Source organism: Vicugna pacos, chromosome 27 (genome assembly GCF_048564905.1).
Source record: "Vicugna pacos chromosome 27, VicPac4, whole genome shotgun sequence".
Lineage (NCBI taxonomy): Eukaryota > Metazoa > Chordata > Mammalia > Artiodactyla > Camelidae > Vicugna > Vicugna pacos.
In genome coordinates this window covers 15717725-15730215 of record NC_133013.1, presented here as the reverse complement: position 1 = coordinate 15730215, position 12491 = coordinate 15717725, and the positions used below count along the sequence as shown (strand labels likewise).

The 12491-nt window shown below is 43.7% G+C and overlaps 1 protein-coding gene across 1 annotated transcript in view; it reads right to left on the bottom strand.

Moving 5' to 3' along the window:
- Window positions 1-12491, bottom strand: part of AGBL1 (AGBL carboxypeptidase 1) — a 645810-nt gene that overhangs the window by 511537 nt on the left and 121782 nt on the right. The window contains exon 6 of the mRNA XM_072950742.1: window positions 7963-8000. Within this exon, the coding sequence (XP_072806843.1) occupies window positions 7963-8000 (38 nt within the window). The remainder of the gene's footprint in view (window positions 1-7962; window positions 8001-12491) is intronic.

Below are 12491 nucleotides of genomic sequence, written 5' to 3'. Positions count from 1 at the left end.
GTTCCCTTGAATAACAGCTGAGCAAAAGCCTCCGGGACCATCTTCAGCTAATTTCCTTCAAGACATGCAAACTGCTAACGCTGGAAAGCACAGATAGTGGGGAACAGCAAGTATGGCCAAAATTAGATTAAAATAACCTCCTGATAAACAAATTACGCACCAAAAATAAATATTGGACTAGGGAGGCCAAGATAACTAAAAGAACAGCACCACCACATGGCAGGAAGAGGAACTACATGTGCTGCTGTCAGGGCCAGTCCCACTCAGCCCCCGGGAACTGAGCCTGACAAAGCTGGCAGGGAGGGGAGATTAGTAGTGTCCTATAAATTAAACTTAAAATATATATTTTTTTATGTAGCTATTGCAAAAGACAAAAATATTTGGCAGAGAGGCAGAACTCTGAGATAATAACAATAATAATAATATGCCAAGCTGAAAGTGGCGTGACAAGAGGAGTCTGTAATCCTCCTGTCCCTGCTCCCTTCCTCTCACTCACCCCATCACCCCATCATTCAGCAGCCTCTCCTGAAGCTCAGCCTCACTGAGACTCTGGTCCCTCGCACAGCCGTGCTGGTGTGCTGGCCCCCACCCACTGGGTCCCACTCAGATGCTTATATGGGGTGGACGGTGTAATGCTTTTTTCTAAACTAAATGATAGATGCTCCCCCCCAACACACACACATACAAAAATCCTTCTAATAGTTAGAAAGTATTTATTTAGCTTCCTTGCCGTTCTTGATCTTATCTTCTTTAGGCTAAATAAACCTACTCTCGTTAATCGCTCCTCAGTATACACAGGGCTCAGGTCCTAGGGAGCTACCGTAGGTTAAGCTCTGCAGCCCACAAGCTGTGTAAGTTACTCAAGCTTTCCAAGCCTCAGTTGCGACACCTGTGAAATGGGGACAATGCTACCTCTTTGATAGGCTACAGGTATACGTGGTGGCTGACACACTGAGTGCTCTATAAATGCTAGATATCCGTGTTGTCACTTCAGTCCCACAGTGGGATGGATGTGGCTGGAGAGTCTGCATTCATCCGAAGTCGCTCACAGCAGCAGCGTGACAAACGCAAAAATCTACCAGTATTATTTGAAGCAGATTTCTGGATCATCACAGAAATGTGTGGTCTGCTTCTCCAGAAGCTATGGTGAAAGAGTAGACATTGGGTCTGTAACCACACCACAGTTTGATTCTTTCCGGGTCGGGAATTGGGCTAGCCTCTTTGTTAAGGATTACTGAAAGCATATGTAGGAGGCTTAAGTCAGGAAACTGAAATCTTTGCCTAGTTAACACTAGTGTGTGAAAACCCCTCTGGGCATAGCTCTTTGCAAGGTGTGGGGGCTATGGTAGGGACCCCAGCCCCCGTGGAGGTATACCTGGTAAGAAAAAGTACATAAGGACATATTCAAAAATGCATACATACATGCACATATGCAAAAATACAGGAATCATTGATCACAGTTTAGTTCGTTCTTAGGAGTATAAATATAAGATTCTGGAAAAAGTTTTAACTGGAAATCTAACCCTGGGCAGAGACATTTGTGCTGAAACAAAGGAAGGAACCAGTGTGAGCTGGACAGCGAACCAACCACGTCTCAGAGATCTGGCTGGGTCACTCCCTCCCTCTGGTCCTCGGTTTCCCCGTGTGAAATTGAAGAGGGGAGTGTATAAGATCAAAAGTTTTCTGGGATCTAGACAAGAGTATTGGATTATAATCATTAAACTTGCTAAGAGACTAGATCTTAATTATTCCAACCACTAAAAAGAAATGATAATTACGTGACGGGACAGAGGTGCAAATTATTGCTACAATGGCAATCAGATTATAATCTATAGATGTAGCAAATCAGCATGTGTTACACTTACACAGTGTTAAGTGTCAAATATGTTTCAATTTAAACAAAGATAACAAAGATGAACAGTTTTCTGAGGGAAAATCATTGGGAGATGGACAGACAGGGCTCTGAATTCTCCACCCAAAAAAAAAAAAAAAAAGATTGAACATCACTGAACTAAGCAACCTGAAGGCCTTTTCCAGCTCTAAGAGTCTGACTTCATGGCCCTCAGCTGGAAACTAAAGGGGAAACACCCTTTGTGGGCTGAGCCCTGGGGCACCAGGCTTGTCCAGGAAGGTCAGAGCCCCAGAAGCCAGGAGGACAGAGTCCAGGCCCCGTGGGAACACAGGTTGTACACGTGAGCCCCGTAGAGGCTGGGCTGACCCGTGGCTACTGGCATCTGTCACAAGTTCAAAGGAATCACAATGCCAACCATCCTAAACATCAGTTGGCATTCTGAGAACTCCTGGGAGCTCCTAGAATGCCCACAAAGGCCTCAACGGGGGAATTTCAAACACGGCCCGTTCTCTGACATCCTGCAGTAGAGCTCCTCTCTGGCCGTCATGCCCTCCCGTCTCTGCATTGCTGATTGCCGGCCACCGCTGAGAGCACCAGGGTGTCCATCCGTGATCAGGACTCCCTCCCTCCTCTACTCCCGGAGCAAGAGGCTGACAGCAGCGTCCCTGTGAGCCAGCCAGGCAGAGCTTAACCAGGAAAGTCACAGGGAATCTCGTCTTCCTGCCAAACGTCCCATTAGCTCTCCTACATCTCTCCCCACCTCCTTTCTTCTCTATCTCCCTCCCTTTACTAACTCTCCTAGTCCCAACACCCTCCCCGTTGCCCCAACTTCTGCAAAATTCCAGACTCCACCAAACACTAGTGCTTAAGTTGGAGAGTGGGCTGAATTAGACCCATCTGCCTCTTATTAAATTTTACAGCCTGAACCAGAAAGTGTGTAGGTGTCTCCTTGCTGGACAGCGAGGTGAAGACCAAGGCATCATGTGAAGATTCATCACTAGAGTGAGTACCAGTTAGGCAGAATCCCAACCCAAGCTCATGCAAATGCCGCTCCCAGGGTCGCAATTTCTCCAAGGGAGAAGGGGTGCTAGGGAGCAAAAGGAAAGGGGGAGAGATGGAGGGGCCAATGAGGAAAGAAGAAGATGAAGGGGAAAAGAAAAAGAGACAGAGGTCCAGGTAGAGACACAGATGGGAGAGAGAAAGGCAGAGTGGAGGCAGACAGCAAAAAGGGACAGGGACAAAGGACAGTGTGTTATTTTGATTTATTAGAAGAAAAAAATTGCCTGCAACTAGAAGCAGTTTTGTTTGTTTGTTTTGGGGTGGGTAGGTAATTTAGGTTTATTTGTTAATTTTTTAATAGAGGTACTGCGGACTGAACCCAGGACCTCGTGCATGCTAAGCACGCGCTCTACCACTGAGTTATGCCCTCCCCCTAAAAGCAGTTTCTTAATCAAAGCTTTATTAAATTTTGGTAATAAAAAGCTAAATGGTTTTGCAAAGGATAAAACATCAAAGGGCAGAACTTTCTAAACAGGAAAATGTAAGTCGCACTGGTGCATGCGTGAGTGGAGCTGGCGGAGCTGAGACAGTGAAGGTATGGAACCTGGATGAGACTGTTCAAGCCCGTGTACGTACAAAAAGGACACCTGAATGAGCCATGACTTTTAATTTTTAGGATCCTAAGTCTCTGAAACAACTGGGAAAGAGGCTTAGGGCTTTCAAGCTTATTTTGCCTGCTGTTGCTCAGAAAGGGAAAGAGATGAGAGATGTCTTCTGGTTCGTTGCTCTCTGTCTACCATCAACCTGTCCTGCACTAGCTTCTTGGGTGGTAGCTACCTGATGGGAGAGAGAGCAGAGGAAAAATGACAAAATTGTCCTAATGCAACTGGATGCTCTTTTCCTTTCTTTCTGTTGTGACGGGGGCTGCGCTCCGAGCCTCCCAGATCCCTCAGCCCCTGTTACTGGTGGGGATTGCCTCCCGCCACCCACTACTTGATAGGTCCTTGTTGACCTCAGATTCCCAAGCCCACCCACGTTCACTGTCACGGGAACACAGACTGCTCCCAAGGCAGTGGATATGTATGTCCTTCTGGCTCTGTTTTGACTGGGGAATGTTCTCCTTTTGTGACGTAACTATAGAGATACACTAAAATGGCCAAGGCTTTTATCCTGATAAACAAGCACCAAGGCCAGAAAAATCACCAGCCAAGAAGAGTGTGCTTTCAGGAGATAAAGGTTCACATCAACATTCCCGGATATCAGTGCCAGGTGGTGAGGGTTTGAATTTTAGGTTTAGCTGACACTCATCTGGAACCCAAAATGACAGACATTTCCATGTCAAGTCTTAACTACGCATGGAGACATTAGAGAGTAATGAGAGAATTCCATGGCTCTCACCTCCCCCGCAGCAAGCTCAGCCTAAATGGGGTGGTACCACCCATACCCAGACCTTCCCTCCATGCAATACTCTGGTTAGGCTGTTAGAACAAAGATGACAACTGCTCTGCCCTAAATCCATGACAGACTTTGCTATTTAAACACAGCCCTCTTGAACCCTCACACACTGCTGCTGGTAAATTGGTGCAGCCACTGTGGAAAGCAGTATGAAGTTGTCTCAAAAAAACTAAAAATAGAACTACCATATGACCCAGCAATTCCACTCCTGGGTATATATCCCCCCAAAAAACCCTACCAATTCAAAAAAACACATGTACCCCCAATTTTCATAGCAGCATTATTTACAGTTGACAAAATAGGGAAGCAACCTAAGTGTCCATCAACAGATGAAGGAGAAAGAAGATGTGGTAAAGAAGATATATAAAATGGAATACCACTCAGCCGTTAAAAAGAACAAATCTTTGCCATTTGTAGCAACACGGGTGGACTTCGAGGGCATTAGGCTAAGTGAAATAAGTCAGAGAAAAATAAATACTGTATGATATCACTTATATGTGGAATCTAAGAAAGACAACAAGCTAGTGAATATAAAAAAAAGGAGGAGGACTCACAGATAGAAAACAAATGAGTAGTTACCAGGAATGGGGGAGGGGCAATATAGGGATAAGGGATTAAGGGATACAAACTATTAGGTATAAAATAAACTACAAGGAGAGATTGTACAACATGGGGAATATAGTAATATTTTATAATAACCATAAATGGAGTATAACTTTTAAAAATTGTGAATCACTATATTGTACACCTGTAACTTGCATAATATTGTACATCAACTAGACTTCAATAATAATGATTTTTTTTTTTTAAAAAACAGCCCCCTTTCTTGCTGAGCTCAAACATGATCTCAGATCCCTTCTACCCACACTTGGGAGTTAGTACTTATAACAGAACTTTTGACCTCCTGTCCTAAGGTCCTCTAGCTCTCTAGAATCTGCTCTCTCCCAAGGAATTTCTGCATGTTTAGAATGACTTTCTGCCATTGGTATTCTTACTTCATTTGAACCCACAGGAATGATGCCAATGCCTGGGAATTTAAGACCAATTATGCAAGAATGGCATTTCTGTGAAATACCAATAAAGGTCTTTGGGATGAATAATTTGAAACCTTGAACGAGCTTCAGCTCATGTGTGTGGCCAAATATACATTGGTGATTCTCAAAAGGAGGCAATTTTGACATCCCAGGGTACATGGGCAGTATCTAGAGACAATTTTGTTCATTACAATTGGGAGTGCTACTGGCATCTGGGGAGTCAAAGCCAGGGATGCTGCTAAACATTCCCAAATACACAGGACAGGGTTCAACAACGAAGAACCATCCAGTTCAAAATGCAAGGGTGTCAAGGTTGTGAAACCCTGTTACACATTAAGGCTGAGTGTTTAGTGGTAGAAAGAACATTAGAGCCGTGCTCACCCAGCTCTCTTGTGTTGGGGATGAACCTAAGACTCAGATACAAGACCGTGCGGACAGCTCAGGAGAATTAGCAAATAACCCTGTACATCCTTCTAATGGGACAGCAAAGCCTGTTTTCCATGTGGAGAAAAGCAGGCCTTCAGTTCCCTGGCAGTCTATTGGTATGATAAATAGAAACTGGAACTACGAAGGCTGAGATCTTCGGTTTTATGCATGGGTTGTTGGATTCAGGTTGGGGGTGGACATTGCCAGTTTATACATGTCAGTATTAGAAATCATCCGTTCATCTGAAAGTTTAGTCCACAAATATTTATTTTAGGGTTTCGATTGTGCTGATGCAAGTAATGCAATGATCAATACGACGGCCCTTGCCCTCAGAAGTCAGCAGTCAGCTGGGAGGGACGGACAACAGCAGATCCAATACGGTGCGATAGATGCTGAGTTGGGAGATCCTACGGGGGCACAGAGGAGGGGCATCCGACCTGGTCTTGGGAGTCAGGGAAGGTGTTTGCAGGGGGACCCGTGTCTGAGCTGAGCTCTAAAGGGAGAGCAGACGCCAGAAACTCTAAAAGCTGGGCCCCTCGCACAGCCCACTCCATTTGCTAAGCATGGCCAGTGTGCTGAAAACCTGGTTAATGCTCCAAGCCTGAGTCAGTCAGCGTGTATCCTGGCTGTGGGTTTCTCCTGGACACATGCATCGTGTTTATATGGAAATAGTTAACAACCGGCATGTGAGGACGTTCAGATTTTTACACATGGTTGAGTACGCTGTCCACTTGAAGCTTCAGGTGTGTGTGTGTGTGTGTGTGTGTGTGTGTGTGTGTGTGTGTGCGCGCGCGCACGCGCAGAAAGGTAAGTCAGCCTTTCCTGGCTATCAGGGCTTGCCTCCCACGAAACATCAAGGCTGCTGGGCTCGGGGGGATACAGGAGAAAGCCACCTTCCTGACCCAGCCACTCTCGGCACCTCCACTCCCTGCAGTCCAAGAACTTCCTCACCTTCCTTCCTCAAACACCTGATGTTATAATCAGGTAAGCAGACAGAGTGAGCAGGGAAATAATGAGAACCCAGATGCCCGGCCTGAGGCAAGTTCAGTCTGAACAATGAACCATCCTCGTCCCATAACCTGCAGGTAACGCTTTCTCATCCCCTCCTATCTCGAGGGCTTCATAGCCTCTCACTCTTCTGTCCCCCAATCTGCTCTACCCACCTTCACTCCCCCTGCAGGTCAGGAAGCTGTGGATAGACTCCTGTATTATATCAAGTTCCAATAAACCAAATGAATTCAATCTTCAGGGTTTTTTTCAGTCTACAGAGGGGGAAGGAAGTACTGTGTGATAGGATCCTTTCTCTGCACTTAGAGTTGACAGAGATGTAGGGTTGGGGGGAGAAAAGGTGTTTTGATTTTTATTTATTTATTTATAAGTTTTATTAAAGTTCAACTATTACCCACATGCCGCGGGCTCCCTACAGAGCGACAAATATCACAATTGCAGCAGTTAGTTTCCAAGGTGCCAAATTAAAATAGATGAAGAGGTAAAGAGGGGGAAAAAAATTTTAAAAATTCAGCTAAGACTTCTCCACTCCCAAGTGCATGGTGCCGTCTACAATACCGCACACATGAAATTGACTCCCGATGTAATTAGATCAGGGCTATTGGGCAAGAAAGAAAAGAAAAGAAAAAAGAAAGAAATCTAAAATTATTCAGACCCCCAAAGCTATTCTTTTGCAATCACTCAAGTAACTGAGTAAAGAGCCAACTTTTTAATATAAATTTGTTAGCATCTACACTGTCCAAGCAATTCCAACACCCCATCTGCCCAAGAATACAGTCGCTAGCTGAGTTGGGAATCAAATGCAAGAAACCCACTTCCCACCCACTGTCTTAAACTTCTCTTCCGTAAGAGAATTCCACTGGAGCCTGCAATTTATTCCAACAGTCCTTGAGGGCTGCTGGTCCCATTAAAAGGAGCTGGACAGTTCCTTGGGTCTGCAGTAGACAATACACTCCCTTTACAGCCAATTGCGTTGGCAGCGTTAAGTACGAGCACATCCACAGAGAGAGAGATTAACTCTCTCTTTGCAGCCCTGTGCTTGGAACAGTGACAACAGTCTCCATTCTCACCGCAAAGATCCAGGAATGGCTCTATTGCCTTCCAGGTAGAAAATGAGCCATTGAGACAGAACAGCATCTTTCTCTGAACTCAGAGGGGAAAGAACCATGTTTCAAAAGAGGTACTTACTGGATTTCAGCAATGCTGCCAGAACTTCAGCGGCTGCCCTGGGGAAAGACAAAGAAAAGTGGAAAAGTCAACTTTCAATGGTCTTTCTGTCAGCCCATGGATCCCATAGCCAGCCAGCTCATTGCTGCCATCTAACTGCCCCATTACTAACCGGCTAGCAGGCAGGCATTCTATTGATTCTACTGCTGGCCTTTAAAGGGGCTGGAATGTAGAAATCGCGCTGACTGAAGTGTCTGTCTTGCAAATGGGTCTCAAGAGTCCCTTCCACTGCTGAAAGTCTCTTCCCTTCCCCCTCTTGCCTCCCACTTTCCACCAACTTCCCTCGCACTGTGCTCCTCCCAGCCAGAGCTCTTGCAGTCCCTTGATTTATACCTGGAAACCCTGGGGACTCTGGAGAAGGGGCTGGGAGGGGGTGAGAGACTTGGAGGCTGAGTGAGTACAGCAGTGTCCTGCAAACTTCTTGAAACACTCAAGGCCCTGGGGACACACTAGAAAACCTTCACACATTGGAAAAGGAAGCTGGCTCCTTAGGGTGGAAAATGGTTATATGGCATTTTTCTTTCCGTTTCATTGCTTTCCTCCATGGAGGAATTTGACAGCCTTTGCAGAGATGGGAGGCATGTAAGAATGAAAATGCCTTTGGCCCATGTCTCAGCGACCCTTCAGCCTGCTCCCTGAGCTGGGGAAAGTCACACAAAGACCCGCTCACAGGGCAGAGGAAAGCTTCATGGCACTTAGGACACTGTGGTATGATGCTGAGAGGGAGAGTTTACACGCATTTTTTTTTTTAAGAATAGAAACATTCTGCACAGCCCTACAAACTCACCTTTAAGGTCTGTTAAACCCAGCAGCCTTCTGAGGACTGGAGGAACAGGCCAAAGAGGCTGGATCACCCTTCCAAGATTACATGACATGTGAGCAGAACTGGGACCCCAAACCCAGCAATCTCACTTCCCATCTTTGCTTCCTCCCCCCATCCCTTGTTCTCCAGAATCTATCTCACTTTGCCCTGGCCTCTGCCCAGCAGATGAGAGACAATTCTCTTTGCAATATATTATCTACCAATAATGTAAAAAACTAGTTTCAACTATGAGTTATCTCTTAAAAGACAAGTCATGTCTCGTTTACTAGCATTCTCAGAAATATGGTCAGGACTAAGGACACTGAAGCTTTGCTACTTCAAGGACCACAAAATGTTACCCAAACATAATATAAGGTTCTTCCCTGTTTTGAAACTAGATTGGTAGCAAATGGAACACACTGAGTATTCGCAGTGTGACATGCTCTGTGCCACACCCTTATTCATTCATTTCAAAATTTTTTACAACCGATTTGAGATTGTCCCTGTTTTACTATGAAGAAAGTGAAATTGGCAAGATTGACTCAGTTCCTCAGAGCAGATATTTAAACCCAGGTCTTCTGATTCCAGGTATGGTGCTGGTTCTACAACACAGTGACTTTCTTCTAAGAAATCAGTTCACAAGGAAAAATAGAGAAAAGGAAGAGGTGAGGAAACGGGGTCACGTGTAAGTGCCCCTTCCTCCTAACCTAACAAAGGGTTTAGTCTTTGTTGCATTTGGAACTGAGTTAAATCAATAGACTCAAATCAGCCTTCTTTGTCTGCCAGCATCTGCCGCTATAGGTACCCGGACCGACCTGTCTTTGTGTAAGTTGCCTATAAATGCTCTTAGAGGAGAAGGAGCTCCTATTTTGGAATCATTCAGCCTACTGTTGTAGCAGTTGGACAGAGTCAAAGTTACTGAAGTTCTGCATAAATGACTTTGGTGATGGAAAGGATAGCCAAGACTCCCAAGGAGGCCTGAGGGTTGCACACCTCCTGCGTTTGCAGATAGGAATCTTGATATTCTCCAAGGCTGCACTATGTCATTGCTTTTACCTCTCCTCCCTCAGCCACGAGGTTTATTTGGTAGTATCCAATGTACACCACGGGGGTAGAGATGAACCCTAGCTGACATCACTTAACCCCTGGAAACAAAGCATCCTTAGTGAAGACAGCCAACATGGAGGGCATATTGAGGAGGAAAGGATCTGTCAGCCTGCTGAGTCATGATGTTGTGTGCTACCATCATCTTTGCAGACCGAAAGATTTCTAAAAGGCACTGTCCATTGAAAGCAATGTCCATCTGTGGTCAAATATCTCAGACACAGACAGGCTGCAGGAGACTGTCTGTGCTTGTTAGTTACATCCAGATTAAAAGACTGGAATGATAAAAATCAAATGACATCTTTAGTCAACACTCTACTAACATAGCCTTCCTGGATATGACAGCACAAGAAATTCTTCCTCGGCTTAAGGCTGCAGAGACAGAGAAGATTTGAAAAATGTCATAATATCCTACATAGAATTTCCCCAATATCTTCCCTGGTCTTGGCTGACCTACAGACAACTCTATAGTAGTTCGAGAGCACCTGTAACCTGGACGAGGCCTGTGTACTACTGATGTTAACCAAGTAGGGTGTGATCTATCTTTATCATATTCGTGTGTGTGCCATTTATAACTCAATGTGTACTTCAGTACACTTCTGATTATTTGTAGTACTCAAGTATACTTCTTACACGATTATTATATGCAATGCACTTTTGAAATATGAAAGTGTTTGTATGAAATTTTGAACAAGAATACGATTTTTTTTTTCCAATTTAAAGAATCCATGATCTTTCTGAGGCAACGTCGTGATGGAAACTAATGAAACAATTGGTGGCTATTACTCTAGAAAAATAATATAATGAAACTAAAAAGTGCTATAAAATAAACACCTTTAAACAATGAAGCTTGGGGAATATCTCAGCCTCCACAGTCTGAAATCTGGGTAATTTGTAAGTCACCCTTGCCTAGAAAGACACCACAGATGACATAATTGAGGTGCTAAAGATTAATCGGATTTGGAAATGATATTTTTTCTTATAATCCTTTTGAAATCAAGAAAGAAAGTTCATTAAAAATAATTTAAGTCTCTGATCCATCAATTTAATGATCCTAGTTCTTTTCCTTTTCCTCTACTTATATGTGCTGTCACCTAAAATAAATCCAAGCCAAAATGAAGCTTTAAAAATGAAGAAGTGAAAAATTAAATTGTTAGACAAACCTTCCAACAGGCTGCATCTGGACCTTCAAACAACTGAGTCAACAAACAGAGACACGTGTATAACAATTACCCACATCCCTATGGGAATTAGGTTTACAGAATAATCTTCCTGTTGGAAATCAATCCAATCCCCAAGTGAAGGTCATCTTTTGTCTATGATAAACACAATAATTTCTTGGCTCTTACAAACAGGGCAGTTGTGTAAACTCCCAGTCATGTTAGAATCACCCATGTTTATTTTAACAACCCCACTGATAGGATTAAATGAGTTTAAAGATTAAATGACTTTACTAAGGGTGGGTTTCCTACATTCACAGAGAGTTTGTTGATCACTAAAATTAGATTCAAATAACATACATAAAAAGAAATAATTTTCCTCATAAACATTAGACAAAGTTTTCAAACTTTTCCAGGGAGGCCAGAATCTGCTATGTTGCCAAAATCCTGTCTGCAAATGTGTTGGTTAGATTTACTCTTTTCTAGCCACATAGCTTGAAGGAGAGTTCACCCAAGATAGAGTAAGTCAGCGGTTGGGTAATGTCACGATATCCATAAGGGTGTGGTGTTATTCATTATATATTATTCCTCCTTGTGATGGATTAGTTTAGGAATAAGACTAAGACCCAATTCCAGCCAAAGACATGTGACAGATAGTCTATTGGGGGATTCTGGAACCAGTCTTTTCTCTCCAAGAATAAAGCCCTAAGAAGAAATGGTCACTCCTCTTCTTAAGGAAGCTGCCACTGTAATTTGAGGCCTGGACCTGCTGCAGCCATCCTGCTGCTAGTCTGACTATAAAGTCAACACTTAGGATGGCAGAAGCAAAGAGGGGAAAAAAATCTGAGCCCTTGGTGTCATCACTGAGCCATGGAATCAACCATCCTACAAAATGATCAAATTGTTGTTGCTCAAATCACTGTAAGTCAGAGATTGTGCTATGTGCTGCCAAAGTCATCATAAATGCTACAGTTTCTGAGACGTAGTTAAAATAGATCTTGTTAAAGACTTTTGAAAATTACTCTCTTAGCAATTTACAACCTATATTAGTGCATTAAAGACTCTGGGTTAAAAAAAAAATTCCTACTGTATTTAAACCAGAGCTCCCCCAAATTATTTGATAACAGGATCCTTTTATTTTCTCTTCAGTCAGTCCTATTGTTCTCAACAAAGAAGACAGTTGTTGAAAGACACCCCCAGGGCATAGCTGGGATAGACTTAGCAATATGAGAAAATGACAGAGGCCGAGCTAAAGACAAAAAGCAGCGAAAAAATCTCTAGGGAAGGAAATGCTTGAGGGACTTTTAAAATCTGGAATGTCCAATATCAGTTTTTTTTCCTGCTATGTTGCCTTGTGGCTTAATGACCATTGCAATCATCTTTTGCCCCAAGTCTTCAGTAAATCTTGCCAGATGAACATTTAC